The sequence below is a fragment of the Dermochelys coriacea genome, chromosome 14 (assembly GCF_009764565.3).
Source record: "Dermochelys coriacea isolate rDerCor1 chromosome 14, rDerCor1.pri.v4, whole genome shotgun sequence".
NCBI classification, from domain to species: Eukaryota; Metazoa; Chordata; order Testudines; family Dermochelyidae; genus Dermochelys; species Dermochelys coriacea.
Genome location: NC_050081.1, coordinates 16,501,601 through 16,518,737, shown reverse-complemented (window position 1 = coordinate 16,518,737; position 17,137 = coordinate 16,501,601). Strand labels below are relative to the sequence as shown.

Sequence of the window (17,137 nt, the reverse complement as noted above, 5' to 3'; positions counted from 1 at the left end):
TGTTACAGACGTTGATGTTTGTCTCTAAAGTCGCAACTCTGTTATTTTGATGTGCTGAGTAATTATGATACCACATAACCAAACTGGTTAAATAACCAGAGCTGCCTGCTGTTAGGACATGAACCACAATAGATTTGTGAACACGGGGAGAAATGTTCTTAATCAAAAAGGAAAACAAGTCTAAGGTTCCTTCTCTCATTTGAAAAAAGAAATTGCTTTGTGTAACAAATCCATGGTAACTCAGGTATTATCTGTTGCCCTTTGCTGCATCTCATAACCCCTTGGAACTTCATAGTGATGCAAGGGGTAGAACGGCAGCACAGCCCAAAGCACAGGCACTTTCCACTTGAGCAAAAGGAGATCCTTCATTAGATGTTAGCAGTATAGGGCCTGTGAAACACAATCAAGTGGTTCAGATAAGGGCTTGTCAAAAATCTTCCTTGAAATTGTTTTTTTTTTTGATGGAAACTTGGGTTTTCAATTGAACCCATTTTTCTGTGTGACAAGTGGCTGCTCTCTAGAAAATGTCGATATTCTAGGTTTTGATATTTCTCTGAAAAATCCAGGATTTTCTGGGGAAAACATTGAAAAATGATCAAAATCTTCTGGAGGAAACCCCACTACTTTCCAGCCAGGTCTAGTTCACCTTCTATCCGATGTTAGACAGTCACAGTAGCTAGTTCAGTGCGCTGTTCACTTACACTACACACAGCCTTTTAAAAACACTTGATCGTTATTAGAGCTGGCCCAAAAAATTGGGGCAGAATAGTTTTCTGTCAGAAAATGAAGTGTCATCAAAATCAAAATGTTGGGAGCCGTAATTATGGGATAGCTACTCGGAGGTCTGTGTGGCTGTAGTACATAGAGCATTAGTGGAGATGCAGAGTACAAACTGCATTTGAAATCGCATGTCCAGTTCAGCCATACTGGGCTGACCTGCACCCATCCTGTCCCACTGGTTCACTTCCCAGTGGTTCACTTCTGTAGTATAGATGCAGCTAATCTCTTGATTCCCAGACCTGTGCTTTAACACTCTAAACAGTGCTGATTCTAACATGGGTTGAAAGGGGTTTCCGTTGATTTAGACACCCACTGCTGCTATGAGAGATCACGTAGTGTGCTTCAGGTGTAGCGTGGCTTCAGTGCAGCTCTCAGGGTTTCTTTGAAGCCAAGCCGAGAGAGAATTGAACAGCTGTCCAACAGCGCTGTTAAATTAACTGCAGAGCACTCTTCCATCCAGGGTGCCCAGAGACGTTTATATTAATAGCTGGGAAGTCAGGGGAAGCAATCATGCGGCATAGATTTCTCTCTTCTCCACCGTTTTGTTCCAGATGAAATTAGCAATACTGTAGGGTTTCCATTTAGTTCTCATGACTCATTAAAAAGCTCATTACCTTGAAGTTAATGACTCAGCAACCTTTTGCCTCCTTAAGGCTGTGTGTGTGGGGAGGGTGGGGGTGGTGGAATGTGAAGATGTCTGAGATTCCCAAAAAAAAAAAGGTTTACAGACTTTGTCATTGGCTGGGAGCCTTGCAGTCCCATTGGCTCACAGGCTGTCTGCACTAATGAGTGCCTGAGTTCTGATACTTTATCACCTCAGATGAGATCCCTATGATCAGCAAAATGGAACAAGCTTACAGAGGCAAATCATTTCCCGTCCTAACAGAAAACTGTTCTCTAATACTAACAATCACCCCAACCTCTAGACATAGCTGCATTAGCACAGAGTTGATTTAATGCAATAGAATAAAGGACTGGATTCTGCTTTGTTACAGTGGTGACAATCAGGAGAAACTCCATGGAGATCAGTGACATTACAGATTGGTGGGAATCTTTTGTAAGTGTGGCCAGAAGCAGTCCCAGATGATATTGAGACTGTGGAGTTATGCAAGCTGTGATATTGTAGTATTTATTCTTGCGTACTGCGCCTTCAGATTTCTGTGTAAGCCATCTTGTTCTGGAGTCGCTATAGCATGTTAGAGGAGATGCACACACTGTGCTCTCTCTCATGATGCCTCTCTGGCTATTGTTCTTCGGTGCAGGTGTAATCTAGATGAAAGCTAGTTTAGCCTAGATGCAGTGCTTAATTTATGCCAGGGTTTGCCACATCAGTTACGAAAATAAAAGAAATTGCTTCAGCTCTGGTACCTAATTGCTTGAGCCCCAGCACCTCTTTTGTAACAAATTAAGCACTATCTAGACGGGTTGATTCTCTGCACAAATCTACCTGGGGTAGCTCTACAGAAATCAGTGGAAGTGGAAAGTATAAAACTGATGTCAGGATCAGACTCGAAGGAGGAAGTTGCTCTTCATATGCGGGGGAAAAGCATGTATGAAATGGGGCTGCATGGTGTCTGGTTTCCAGGTGAAACCATTATTTCAGAATGTGGAGGAAGTAACCGGAGCAAAGCTATTTTAGATTTGATTCTCACCCAGGGGGAGGAATTGGTAGTGACTCTAAAGGTGCAAGGCAATGTGGGTGAAAGCAATCACAAAATGATAGATTTCATGATCCTAAGGGGAAAAAGGAGAACAAAAGACCTGGGGAATTATAGACCAGTCGGCTTAACTTTGATACCTGGAAAGATTCTGGAACAAATTATTAAACAATCAGTTTGTAAGGAGCTAGAGGATAATAGGGTTAAGAAATAGCCAGCGTGCCAGACCAACTTACATTTCCTTCTTTGACCGAACAACTGGCCTGATGAATAGGGAGGAAGCAGTAGATGTGCTACATCTAAATTTTAGTGAGGCTTTTGACACAATCCCACATGACATTCTCATAAGCAAACTAGGGAAATGTGGTCTAGATGAAATTACTATAAGGTAGCTGAACAGCTAGTTGAAAGAGATTTCAAAGAGTGTTATCAATAGTTTGCTGTCAAACGGGGTGGGTGTATCTAGTGGGGTCCCGCAGGAGTCAGTCCTGGGTCTGGTACTATTCAGTATCTTCATCAGTGACTTGGATAATGGAGTGGAGAGTATGCTTATAAAATTTGCAGATAACACCCAGCTGCAAGGGGGTGCAAACGCTTTGGAGGAAAGGATTAAAATTCAAAACGACCTTGCCAAGTTGGAGAATTTGGTCTGAATTCATCAAGATGAAATTCATTAAAGATAAGTGCAAAGTTATGTGTGTGTGTCTGTAGGAAGGAGAAATCAAATGCACAACTACAAAATGGGAAGTGAATGGCTAGGTAGTAGTACTGCTGAGAAGGGTCTAGTGGGGACTTTGATAACAATCTTCAAGTATGTTAAGGGCTGTTATGAAGAGGTCAGGGATCGGTTGTTCTCCATGTCCGCTGAAGGTAGGACAAGGAGTCATGGGCTTAATCTGCGGCAAGGGAGGTCTAGGTTAGATATTAGGAAAAACGATCTAACTCTTAGGGAAGTTAAGCTCTGGAATAGGCTTCCAAGAGAGGCTGTGGAATCCCCCTCATTGGAGGCTTTTAGGAACAGCTTGGACAAACACCTGTCAGGGATGGTCTAGGTTTAGCACAGTGGGTGACTTCCGAAGGTCCATCTCAGCCCTATATTTCTATGATTGCATGACCAAATTTGGAACCCCTCCACCCAGCAGGTGAAAGGAGCATAGCCAGACCTGAGATCTCCATTCAGACACTCCCCTTTCATTGGATTATAGCTCTGGAGGATTCCAGGGCATGATGGATCCTTGGTAGCAGGGAATGGTTTTGAATAGAAAAACATTTTTGTTGGGGGAGAGGGTTTGTTTTTGTTCTGATTTGCCATCTCCTAGCCTTGAAAGCGTCCCATTAAATGAAGCAAGAATCAAGTTTTCGGCCAAGCCTGACTCCTCGTTAATGTGGAACAGCAGCCTGCTATCCCAATAAGGTTTGCCAGACAGGTGAAATCTCCCTTCTAAGGCTGCCCTGTTAGAGCTTCATGGCTTCAGTTAAATTCTGCACCAGAAATCTTCTGTCCTCTTGGACTTGCTGTAGAGGGTCAGAGCCCTTTAGTCAGTTAAACCGAGTAGAAGAAGGTGGAACGCCACTGACTTCAGATGGAGTTACGCCTACTTCCAGCATAGCTGGATCTGTCCAATTGCCGGTCCCAATTATAAAAGGTGTCATGACGGATTGCCGCTGTTGTGCAGCTGGCTTAAGGTAATAATGCAATTTCACCACTCGGTGGCACCAGAACATTTCAAATAAGGAGGCTGTTTGCATAGTGTCTGTGCACCCTGCTCTCTCTCGCGCCAGGGAGCGTTACTCTGGGTTGGTGTTTGAAGATCATGCCCTGCTGATTCCATTCATAACTTTAAATGCTCCCGGGGTGGTAGCGAGTCTGTGCAGAGGAAAATCTTTCACGGCTCTCGGGCTTGGGATCCCACAGCTCTCTGGGAGTTTTGCCCAATTCCTACTGACTTGTATTGAGAGTTGGGTGCCAAATTTACACTTGGAAAAGTCTCCCTGGAGTTCGCAGTCTGGCACTCACTGTTTGGAACTGGCAGTAAGTGGTTCTTGAGAAGAATTAAACTAATCCAACTGTAAGCTCTCTGGGGCGGGGACTCTTTCTGGTGTGTGCAATACCCTGCACTATGGAGCACGCCTCCCTTGTGGGGGCCTCTGAGCTCTGCCACAATAGAGTAGCGAAAAAGAAGAAAGGCAACTGTCTCCATGTGTGTTCACGCCTTGTGTTTTCCCAAGTGCGCATGTACCCTGGATATAGCACTTACATTGCGGCGCAGGGAGCATCAGGCCTAGCCGTGCGTGTCTGCGGCAGGTACCTGCCTCCTGCTTAATGGTGCAGTCGCTGATGGAAGCTGCAAGGTGAATGTGATGTGCAGTCTCCAGTTTCCTTTTGAGCAGCTTCACAGTCGGAACAAACAAAGCATTGTAAAAGCCACTTGCAGTATGTGAGCCGGCATTGTCTGTCTTCTAGAACAAAGGAGAAAGTGTGTGTGAGAGACAGAGAGATCAACTAATAGTGCAAATCTTTGAACTGTCTGGGGGCTTATTCGGCTCTCCTTTACCCCAGTTTCACAGTGGAGTTACTCCTGATTTACATCAGCAGGTGTGATCAGAATAGGCCCCATTTTTTTCAAAGATTTCTTTTTTTTTTATCCATGAATTTAAATAAACCCAGAACAACTGTCCGCGGTGCTTTCAAAACCACCAAGAGCTTCCCTGCATCAAACTGTTCCATTTGTGGCTCCTGCCAGCATTTGTCTACAGCGTTTTGATGCATATCTGAGTCTGCAGCCATAGATCTGTCTTCACTGAAGAGAAAAGGTACATTGGAAACACAAAAAGAGTGAATGCAGGCTGTGTTAGCACCCAGGAAACGAGATTGGAATGTCACAGCTGCATGGCTCGCCCATGCATGGAGGGTCTGCTAGCTGGCAGCTGCCCTTGCTATGGGCAAAGCCTGGCTTTGCTCCCCCACAGGATACTAAATGAGTGTAAATTACACTCCTAGTGGGCCCTCACTGCGTGCCAGGTTAGTGCAGCTTACATTGCTTTTCCCCCTTGATCTGTTTTCTGATTACACTTCTTTGCTGGCCTGGGTAGGAGAAGCTGTGGGAGGATTGTGCTATAAGAGAGTCTTCTCCAGAGCAGCTGGGCTGCGCAGGGGTGGGTGGCCACCCCAAGGATGGTGAAGCATGTGCCCCACTCTGCATCCAGCAAGTCCTGCAGAGGGGCCAGACAATGGCCTAGTGTAACCCTTGCACCTTTCGTGGCTTGCGTGTGCCCCAAGTGGGGTGAGGAGGAGCAGACCTCGTAGGGGAGTGCACAGCAGAGCTGCCCCAGGAGCAATGCAATCGGCTGCCAAGACTCTAGCATCTCTGAGCCTGTCAGCATCTGGCATCATTTCCATCCCAGTGGCAGCTCCCTGGTGATCTCAGAACTAAAGGCGCTGCTGCCCTGCCCCGCTGTCGTCTCTCTAAACGGCAGCCAGCCTGAGCACTCAGCTTGTGCGCTCAAGGTCACCTCAATGCACAGTTGTGGTGCCTGCCATCCTCCAGGCATTGGTTCTGGATGACTCCAGGATGCTGCGGCCCCTGCCCATCCTGAGTCAGGCACCCTCCCGAGGAGAGAGAGTACTTCGTCGCCACCTTTCAGTGCGGCTCACAAGATACCGTTTCTCCCCGTCTATCTCGGGGGCGAAGCTAGTTAAATGAGCAAATTTGTATTCATTCCAAAGCAACCAGGCAGAGACTGAGCTCTGCCCCCCGGACCCTCATTGGAGAGGGTGTTCTGCAGCATCAGCAGTCTAAAAATACGCACCATTAGCATGCTGGACACATTAGACTCTGGCACAGGGCTGGCGGGGAAGAGAGCGGAGGGGAACCAGGATCTCAAAGGTGCTTTATCTCCCCATCCAAAGGAGCTGGAAATCAAAGGCAGAAACCAGCCCACCTTCATGGAACCTTACAACCCAACCACCTGACTGGTTTGCATGTAAAATCTCAATGTTACGGTTTCCACGGCTGCCATAACTAGCTGTGCCATGCATGGGAAGCACTCCAGGGCTGCTGTTTGGCGGGATCGTGGTCCTCCATTAACACGTTGCCGAGGAGTGGGAGATGTTGGGGGCAGGATGGATTGTTGGGTCGTTCTGACTGTTCCATCCCAGCCCTTGCAGGTTTGTGCCGTGTGGCAATGGGTGGTTCCCGGGATGTGAGTTTGGAGCTGCAGTTCTGAAGTCAGTGGCATTAGGGCCAAGTCCTGATCCAGGTGGAATCAGAGGCAGAACTGCTGGTGTACTCATGGGGGCCAGGATTTAGCCCTTACTCTGGATTTATACAAGGTGACTGAGATCAGAGTCTGGTGCAGTGTGCATATTCCTGGGTAACTTTGGGTGACAACCGCCTTGGGACGGAGACGCCATTTCATTCTCTGGGTGTAGTTCCAAGCTGTAAAGCACTGCGGGCCTGATCCAAAGCCCAGCCTCCCCTTGACTTCTGTGGCCTTTGAATCTGGCCTCACTGGTAACTCTGGCTTGTGTCCCAGCCCGGCAGGGTGCTGAGCACCCCTCGCTCCCACTGATTGTGCTCTCTATGGGGAGCAGATTAATTTCACTGGGAGTGGTGGGTTCCTTGCACTGCTTTGGACCAGACCCTGTGGCTGAGATTTTCAAAGGCTGTAGCCAATGGGATTTGGGTGCATCACTCCCTTGGATTCCTTGAAAGTCTAATCTATGTTAGTGCTGTCATTATTCCTTGCTATTAAGCCCACCCAGACAGCTCCCCATCGTGCATACCCAGCACACTGAAGTAAAGCCTGTCTGACTTTTTTACTCCTCAGCCCAAACACAGCAAAGCAAGTATCCCTCCCCGAGGCCAGCGATACCCATGGGCCCCTTTTAGAGTCCTCCAACCACATTGGAAATGTTTGTCAAAGCCTGGGCAGCACTTGAATCCCTCCCTGAACCAGTTCAGGTTCCTGACTGGAATCCTACCAGGCACTCCATTCCCATATGAATGGCCATACGGGGCCAGGCCAATGGTCCATCTAGCCCAGTATCCTGTCTTCTGTCAGTGGCCAGTGCCAGGCCCCCAAGAGAGAATGAACAGAACAGGTGATCATCAAGTGATCCATCCCCTATTGCCCATTCCCAGCTCCTGGCAAACAGAGGCTAGGGACACCATCCCTGCCCATCCTGGCTAATAGCCATTGATGGACCTATCCTCCATGAACTTATCTAGTTCTTTTTTTTTTGAGCCCTGTTATAGTCTTGGCCTTCACGACATTGGGCAGAGAACAAGCCTGAGAAATTTCAACCCACAGGGGGATTTTCCTGGAATGCTGTAAGTGTCCAAATAGAGCCGCAGTGTCCCCTCAGCAATAACTCTAAGCAGAGAGCTCCAGTCACCCTGCTGGCCGGGAGAAATTTCCCAATCAGTCCAAAGACAAAAAGGCCATTATCAGATGCCCACAGGTGCAGTAGCATGGGACTGTCAGCCCTTAATATCACTGTCAGGAGAGAGAACTCTGGGTAGATTCTGATCTGTTACAGCCATGTCAATCTGGAGTAACCCACTGGCTCCTGGCCGCCAGATGATGTTGCAATGCAGCCTTGAAGCCCCCAGTTGGTGAGAACATGTAAGGGCAGGTTGAGTGGTGATGGAGGTCTCGCTCCCCCTCTACTCTCCTGGGCCTTGCAGATGGTCAGGGTTCTGTTCTCCCAGGCCAGACAGGCTGCCTGGAGGAAAGGCCATCCCTCTTCCCGGTCTGGCTGGGCTGGTGTGAAAGGAGAACGTGCACGTGCATTGCAAGGAATTTGGTAGCTTCAGTCAAAATCCTTTACCAAAGCCACCCCAAAGCCAACTGGGTACCGACACCCAGAGCGGGGTGGGCTCTGTCTATCAGCACGAGGCGGGCGGAGCAGTGTGTGGGAACCATGCATGCTGCCCATGCGCATGCCATCCAGCTCTGGTCTGTGTTGTCTGTCACTTCCTGTCATGAGCATGGGGAAAAATTAATCTGAGTTGTAAAAACAAGCCCAGGCTCGGCCCTGCAGAGCTGTGGGGGCTGAGCACTGCCGCGCAGATCTGGGTGTCGCACCAGGCGAGCGCACGACAGGCTGCTGCTGCTGCAGGCATTTTGGAGAGGTCTGGCTCCGTGGGGACCTGACCCCCCTCTGTCCAGCCACAGGAAATGAGTAGCCTTGTCTGCTCTGCGGCAGACGCTCGGAGGATGACCTGATGCAGGCTGGATCCTGCTGGGATCCATGCCCAGGACTTTGTCCTCAGAGCAGCTGGCCCCATGGCTTCTGCAAGAGTTCCAGGTGCTCAGCGCCTCTCCAGGGGAGGCCCTAGGTGTGGATGCTGGGGACTCGTGCACCCAAATTTTCCATATCCATGGGTGCTTCCTAAAAGGGCCTCAGGAGCTCAGTTGTTAGCACCCTTGGTATCAGGCTGATTCTGAGGATGTGTTGGGTGAAAGTCCTGGGCCAGCCCTGTGTCAGGGTGGTGGGAAACTGCACTGCTCAGTGGGAACACAGGGCAGTGGTCAGAATCAGGCCGGGAAGCTCCAGACTGTTTCATAAGAGACTAGGGCAGCAGAGAGGCAGCTGCTGAAACCACCAGCGTAAGGACGCCCTCCCCATGCAGTGGCATGAGTCCAGGGTGCGCCCTATGCTTCACCGCGGGCACAAATGGGATCTTTTCTGTGCGCTAGACTGGAGACCCAGCTGTGACCAAGGCCCAAACGAGACATTGCTAGGCTCCTCCGATGGCAGTGCTATGCAGCGGGGGATAACCTCATGCACCATCTCTTCCTGAGCAACAGCCCGTCGTGGTACCAGAGCAGGCTTCGGCTTCTAGCCTGCTCTGCCCTTCCCAGCAGGGAACCTCGATCCCTGGACCGGGCATTGTGCTTACCTTGAAACCTGCGTGTCTCTGAAAAGCAGCCCTGGAGGAGAGTGACTGAGCCAGGGCCCGATCCTGCAAGCCGGTGAGCCCCTGCCGTCCTCGTGGAAGTCAGGAGGAATTGAGGGTGCTCAGCACCAGGTAGGATCAGACTCACTGGGCCAGATCCTCAGCTGGGGCAACTCAGTCTAGTTCCCTTGACATCAGTGGAGCCATGGCAATTGATTGGGTCCCCACTATGCACAGGCTGCGTGGCACGGGGCTAGTATTGGATCCCTGCTTGGAACAGGGTGGGAGGAGTCTGGGGGTTGTATTCCCACTTAACACGATGCGGGGACGTTTTGGGGTAGTATTGGGTCACTGCTTTGCTTGAGGTCAGGGTGTGGGTTGTCCTGGGTCCCGTTTATCTGCGGCTACACAGCTTTCTGTGGTACAATCTGGCCTGCGTGCAGGAGTGCCGCCGGTGCTGGCGATGTTGTCAGCGGCCTTGTGCTCTGTGCTGCTGTTCTTAGAGCCCTGTCCCCGGGAGCCAGGGGATTGCTGCGAATCTCTGCTTCCGGGTAAAAGTGACTAAGCAGGTGCCCGGGCCTTTTGGCTAGGGCAAAAACTGGAAAACGTGACTCTGGAAGTCTCAACAACCAAAAAGCAAACAGAAAGCCCCAGCACGTGTTACTATTGTCGTAAAAATCTCATGGCGTCTCATGACTTGCGGGGGGACGGGGTTGAAGCTGATTGTTGAAGCTGGGGTTGACCATACTGGGAAAGGGGCTGTGTCCTGTGGCCGAGATGAGGTCTGTGGCCTCTGACTTGACATGTGCACTTGCTCCTGGCCTGGGGATGGTATTCTGCTGCAGGCCGACTGATTTCGACTTAGGTGATACCTGGGACCCTGGTGCTACGAAAATCAGCTGTTTCAATCTTCTCTCTTTTCACTCTAGTTTCCTTACACCGCCCCACCCCCCCAGGAGCCGGTGAAGACACTCAGGAGTTTAATCAACATCCGCAAGGACACTCTGCGCCTAGTCAAGTAAGTCCCCGTTTGCAGAGGTGGGAGTTTGCATAGTCTGGCCGGGAACCCTACTCCAGCTTGCAGTATCCCAACAGCTTAGCCAGTTAGGTGCCAGCATCAGCTGAGCAGTGACGAATCCACCCGTGAGGCAACGTCCCGAATCACCTCCAGAGGAAGCTCTGCACCTCTGCATGTGTCTAGGTTAAAGCAAGGTGCATGGCGCTGGGCTGGCTGGGAGGGAATTTGGGATTGCGAGGAAGGGATCTAGTGGGACTGGGCCCTGAATGGAAGGAAGAAGGGGTGCCCAGAATCCCGTCTACACCTGGTTGGCGAGGGGAAGCTCATGAGTAGATGCTGGAATGGAGGAGTCAGCTCCCCTCTGGCATGGGGTGCTGAGAGCCACCCGGCATACCAAGAGGACTAAGCATGATTTTAGTGAAGCCACTGACGATGAATGGTGCTGCCACGAGGTGGCGTCCCATAGAGAAGTCCCACCCCACTCCTGTTATTGGGCAGATGGCTCGTCTTTTGGATTTTCCCCTTCCGAGCTGATCCGCGGGGTCATTAGAGGTGACAGCAGGAGCCAGACCGAGCTAATCCCTCTCCCACGGCCGGGGCCGGAACAAGCCATCGGAGCCAAATGAAATGCAGCCTCGCAGAGTTCAGGCTTGGCTGGGAGAAGTGACCTAGTAAAGCCAGTGCCAGCAGTGCAGAGGCGAGGCCGAAGACCAGCCACTCTCTAACCTGTCTCCCTTGCTGGGACATACTTCAACCGTTCTTTCTCTCTGCCCTTCTCTCCCTGTGTCTCTCAATTCTGATCCCCTTCCTGCTTTCCCTCGGGCCGAGAGTCCTGAGGAGGAAGAGGGAATTGCGCAAATATGTGCCTACGCCATTGCCCTGTGCAAATGAATAGCTAGGAGCCCGAGCCCCATTACAAGATTGCATGTGACGTGCGCATTCAGTACCTACTTTGGACGGAGGCCGGTAGCCTGGCGAGTGTTTGTGAAGTGCTTAGAGATCCTCAGATGGCTGATGAGGGGGAGTGGGGACCGGACAGGGGGGCAAGTGTGATTTTGTTCTATGTCGGAGAAACTGTCTCCAAGCTGTTGCTCTGTGCTGAGCACTGGCTGCTCCACTGGGATCTCCCCGGTAGTTCCATGGCCAAGCAGCAGCCGCGTTTGAGACAGGCTTGCAGGTGACCTCCCAGGGTGACGAGCGACCACAAGGGGTGAGGTGGGTTTGAATTCACACAGGCAGTCACGTACCAAGGGATTCTCGGGGCTGCATCGTGCAGAAGGCGGTGTCCGGCTCGGAGCGTCTGACGAAGGCGGGGGCTACGGCTGAATACCTATTCTTAAAAAAACCCAAGGGAGAGAAAATGGGGGAGCGAAGCCCGAGGGTGGGAGGGAAGGAAAAGAGAAGGGGGGAGAAGGAGGTGAAATGGGCGTAATCCGTTGACACCATTGGCGTGACTTCATGGATTCTTCTCTGCTGTCTGTGGTGCTCCTTAGGGGAGGGTGCTTCTGGGCCAGAAGATAAACATCTGCCTGGCGGGGGGGGGGGGGGGGGGGCGTGTGAGAAAGAAAAGGTGAGGCGGGGGGTTTGCAAGTGCAGGCAGAAGAGGTGATTGGTGGGTGACCTCACCGTGTCAGCGGTGAGGTGGAGCAGCGCTGGCCATGACCGGTGTGCTGGGGCTAAACCTGAGTGGGCAGTGGGGCGGCCAGTGCTGCTTGTGCCCTTGCTATGGCTGCACTGGGGATTGCGGCTCCAACTCCCATTGTAGCCAAAGGGGGCGTGTGCGGAGGGGCTGCATGTGTCCGGGGAGAAACTAAAGCCCTGGCGAAGCTGTTGCCCTGAGCATCGCTGGAGGCTCGGCTTAAAGTTGAACGTGGCCAGGTTAGCATGGGAAATGTTCTGCTCCCACCAGGCCGGGAATGTGTGTGTATGTGGGGTGGGGGGGTGTCTAAGCAGGACAGTCCTGCAAAACCCGTGACTGTCAGGAGGTACGAACCTGTGACTTCTTAAAAGCAGAGTGGAGATGGGTTAAAGGTGGAATTGACGCTTGATGGTGCCAGCTTTTTGTCTCTTCCAAACTTTTGTTTTTCTCTTGCATCCTCCAAATTCCCAGAGCGCACAAGTCACTCGTGCAGATCGCTAACCTGCTGGGCAAACAAAGGGAATTCTGTAATGTTCTGTATCCTGTCCATTGTGTTCCTGACATCGGCTGGATTACGTGGAATTTACTGCTGCCTTTGCAGTTATTTGTCCAATGGCTTTATTAGAAGGAAGGGCAGGAATGTGGTCTAGTGATTAAAGCAGAGGAGAAGGAGTGAGACTTGGGTTCTGGGCTCAGTTCTGCCACTGACTCATTTGTATGACCTTGAGCAAGTCATTTCTCCTTTTTTGCACCTCAGCTTTGCTCTGTTCATTGGGAGGGTGATATTTATCTACCACCCCAGGGCATGGAGAGACGTTAGCCCATTAGCACTTGGCAGGTGCTTTGAGAGCTGAGGATGGAAGGTGCTAGAAAAGGCTCAGAAGGGTGGCTGCAGTTTGTCGATTGAGTCTCAGAGTGATGGCAGAGTTAATATTCATACACCTTGGGTTTTATAGAGCATAACTGATTGAGAGTCGTTGCATCAGGGAAAAGGTGGGCACCTCCAACTTGGCCTCCGTTGCTCCCTCCAGAGGCTAAACTGCAAATCTCAACTCAAGAATGTTGGAAGCTCTTTGTACAGTGCGTAGTTTGGCACAAAACTGGGCTCTAAATGCCGTCCAACATCTTGAGTGTATTGCTTCTCTCCTGCTGGGTGCATTTGCCTATTCATCCACTGATGCCCCCTGCACTGCTGCCTTTTACATCTCTGGCTGGCCCAGCCCCTGGGATAACTTTCCTCCCAGCAGCACATACGCCCAGGCATGGAGGCAGAGCCATTCAGAATGAACAGAGGCTGAGCTTGCTCTTTGAATGCAAAAGGGGGTCTCATTGCAGTGAACAATGCCAGGGTTTATAGTACAGGCTCCAGAGAGCGCACATAATACCCGAGGAGGGGAAACCAACCAGACAAATCCAGTGAGTCAGTACTTTGCCCTTTTATCCCAAACAGTGCAACACGAGCTTTTTCCTGAAGACATTGGGCCTGGGTGTGATCTGATTTACACTGATGTACATCTGGAGTGACTCTGATGTTAATGGTGTTACTTCAGATTTACATTTGAGTCACCCTCCAGTCGGAGCATTGGCCGTGGCACCTTTTATCTGTCTGTCTTAGAAACGTCCCTGGCCCCAGTCAGCGTAGCCTCTGAGCGCCTCTCGATCTTTAATGGATTTAGCCTCACAACACCATTGGGAGCTAGGGCAGGGCTGTTACCCTCGTTGTAATATGGGGATCTGAGGCATGGAGAGGCTACAAGAATTGCCCCAGGACACACACAAAGTCTGTGGGGGAGCAGGGGGTTGAATTCAGATTTCTGGACCACTTTGCTATTCATCCATCTTCCTCTATTGTCCTCTGTACTTACCAGAATGGAAAGGCCAGGCCAGACTCCAGCTTTCACTAATGAGGAGTCGCCCTTCCTTACCCCTATGGCCTGAGCCTCCTTTCTACCAGGAGCCAAGCCCTTACCTCTGTCGGGTCACTCTCTGCTAAAGCTGCTGATCCACAGGCCTGGGTCTCCTACAGATTGCCCCCTACGACTTGAAAGACTCCAGCTGTTTGCTCTCCATGGGGCTTCCATACACGGCCTTTGTGCCTTTGGATCCATCCCGAAGCTCAGAAAAGCCTCAGATTTGAAGCTGACTCTCTCTCTGCCCCCGCCCCCCAAAGCTTCTTGCCCTTGCTTGCTGGGCAGCGTTGGGCCTCGCACTGGCCGAGGCATGGGGGGAGTGGGAGGGAAGCGGATTCTTGTTGGCGGGTGGTTGGATTTATACAATCTCTGGCAGTAAGACCCCCGTTGTTACACAGCACTGGGGACCACTTCATTCCCCTGGCAGCCTTTTAGTTGCTGGTGTTTGCTCTTCTTGGACATGTCTGGGGCTTGTTGTCCGGCCAGTGCCAGTCCTTGGATGCAGCTCACTGTGGCTCTGTCACGTAGTGGCTTTCCCAGGGAAAGGGGATGGAATCTCTAGTTTTTCCCCTGAGTAGTTACGTTGTGCTCCAGAGCTTTTCACGGGGGCATTTAAGGGGATTCTGGATCCAGGGTAAGTTCTGTCTCCCTCTGTGATTTGCCAGGTGCACAGAGGAAGTGAAGACCCCTGGCGAGGAAGTCAGCAAAGCCAAGGTCCGCTACAATGTGGAGTTCACCTTTGACACCGACACGCGAGTGGCCATCACCATTTATTACCAGGCTACCGAAGAATGCCAGAATGGAGTAGCCAGGTGAGAAGAGTGCAGGAGGTCCAGGGGGAGGCATTTCCTCCATAAACTGGAGGGGCTGAGCAATGGGGCTTTCCCCCGGCCCTTGACTAGTTCAGCTTCCCATCGAGCCAGGCCTGAGCACAGCTCTCCCTCTGTTACTGCCCAGGATGGTGGTTGCTCCACAGGGAGTGAGAAGCCCAGGGCACTGGGACAGCTCTGCCCGAGGCGGTTCCCAGTACAGCTTGTTTGGTTTTGCTGCCGTTGAAGATTAGAGGTGGGCTCCCCACACTCCTCAGCCCCAGTGTCAAGGCCTGTCCCAGACCATGGACTCCCTCAGGAGTCCTGGCCAGCCCGGGGCCCCCTGAGGCTTTATTTCCCTCCAGTGAGTTGAGTCCTAGACTGCCGGTGTCTCATTCCTGTCCCACTCCCCCAGCTCTTGTCACCTCCACCTCTGTGCGGAGGGCATGCGAGAGAAAGGAGCCTGGGTTCAGAGATGTTCCTTTGCCGGGCTTCCCCTGACACACAAGGCTGAGGTGTGCTAAGCAAGTGGCCCCTTGTAGGACCATTAGGCCTTGACGGAGTGTCCCCACCTTACCAAGGGGAGTGGCCACAGGTTGATCTCTCCCCATCCTGGATGGCTGGCGGGACATCAAAACGTGCCTGAAATACCTTTGACCTGCACAAGGCTGCCAGCCTTCAGCCACCCTGGATAGGGAGTGATGGGCCCAAACCCACGTCTCTCACAGAAGATCTGGGAGGAGGCGGCTCCTGTCTCTGCTCTTCGGGAGCGCTCCTCACTGGGGTGAGCCGATGCACTGTGGAAGGGACAGCGAGAATGCCCAGCCCGGGCACTAACTCTGTCACCCTCTGATTGGCAGCTACCTCCCCAAAGACACCAGCTTGCAGTCCGAGACAGTCCATTACAAACGAGGGGTGTGCCAGCAGTTCTGCGTCCCCTCCCACACCGTCGATCCTTCCGAATGGGCAGAAGAGGAGGTAAGCCAGACCGGCAAGAAGCCACGAGACGGCGGTTTGTAAGCTGTTCTCAGTCAGCCACACTCGCTGAGATCTGGGCTGCCCCTGTGGGTAACTCCCAGCCATTGGCACATGCTCTGTGGTTTGGAACAGCTCCTGGGCCATGCCAGCAGCGTGCCCGCAGTTGAGTGGGACGTGAGCAGTAGTGGCATGTTGGGAACCAGCACAAGGTTCATCACTACAGTAAAGGAGAGGAGGAGGCTGGAAAGCAGGTCACAAAAGCCTGAGGGACCAGTGCTAGTGATGAACCAGTGGCTGGAAATCACTGATCAATAGCATTGGTTTAAAATACACAAGCTAAAGCAGGGTCATGTGGAGCCCTTCAAACTTGCTGAACCCTGGAGAGGTAAGGAGAGCGTTCGCCAAAGCTGTAGAGCTGCCTGGATCCTCTCCATTAGAGTCTGAAACTGGGATCATGTGTCTCTTGTTTTCAGCATGGATATAATCTGGTTTTGTAGAGAGAGATGCATCGCCTCTTGAGCTGCAGAGGTATCAAAGCGCCTTGCAGCCATATAGTCCTCCTGCTGCTTGTGTGGCACCTCCATTACCAGAGGTTTGCAATCATGGTAGCCCATTCTGAATAATCCTCTACTAATCTCTTTGCAGATGGATAGTCCTTTTCATCCACTCAGGATACGACATCGTCCATCCAAGGTCTTCTTTTTTCTGCCTCAAATTCTTCTGCCATCGACTTTCCCTGCCAGTGCCCGCAAACACGCAGTGCCTGCTAAATCTCTTAAAATGTGCCCTGCAAATCAAATGTTTCTTTTCATAAGGTCTCTGGCTAGCATTTGCTGAGTTCCAAGCATCTCCAATACTTTCCATTGGTTACGCAGTCTATCTGTGATATTTTCAAAATTCTATAATACCAGGATTGGAGTTTCTTTCTTATCAATTGTTTGGATGTCCATGTTTCACAGCCATAATTTAATGCAGACCAAATGTAAGTTAAGAGTCAGAATTCAATCTTCAAGGTTATGCCCCTTCTCATCTTAGGTTTATTCTTCCAGAATTCCTCTTCCACTCTTGCTATTCTGGTGCTGACTTCAGGATCCAATCTTCTATCTGCTGTAATGATGCTTCTTGAGTAGCAATAATTTCTCACTTGCTGTACAACTGTGTCGTTCACTGGCCTCATGCATGTTTTCCCAGGATCCTTGCATACGATCCTAGTTTTTTGTCTTGTCCACGTTCAACTCTAGATCATAATCTTTGTCATATTCATATATAATTGCCACTAACTTCGTCAAACTTTCTTCTGAATCAACCAACAGCAATGTGTCATCTGCATAGCAAATACTATTTACCTATTTTCCTTCTTCTCTTTCTTAGATTAATTTAATCAAACACTCACTATAGATGTTGAGTAAAGTTGATATTCTATAACCTTATCTCACTCCT

At 50.9% G+C, this 17,137-nt stretch overlaps 1 protein-coding gene across 5 annotated transcripts in view; it reads left to right on the top strand.

Annotated features, from left to right (window-relative positions):
• Nucleotides 1-17,137, top strand: part of RNF157 (ring finger protein 157) — a 76,329-nt gene that overhangs the window by 29,312 nt on the left and 29,880 nt on the right. For all 5 annotated transcript variants that reach the window (XM_038371615.2, XM_038371614.2, XM_043496387.1 and 2 more), the window contains exons 3-5: nt 10,273-10,361; nt 14,576-14,722; nt 15,580-15,697. In XM_038371615.2, coding sequence (XP_038227543.1) covers nt 10,273-10,361; nt 14,576-14,722; nt 15,580-15,697 — 354 coding nt within the window. The remainder of the gene's footprint in view (nt 1-10,272; nt 10,362-14,575; nt 14,723-15,579; nt 15,698-17,137) is intronic.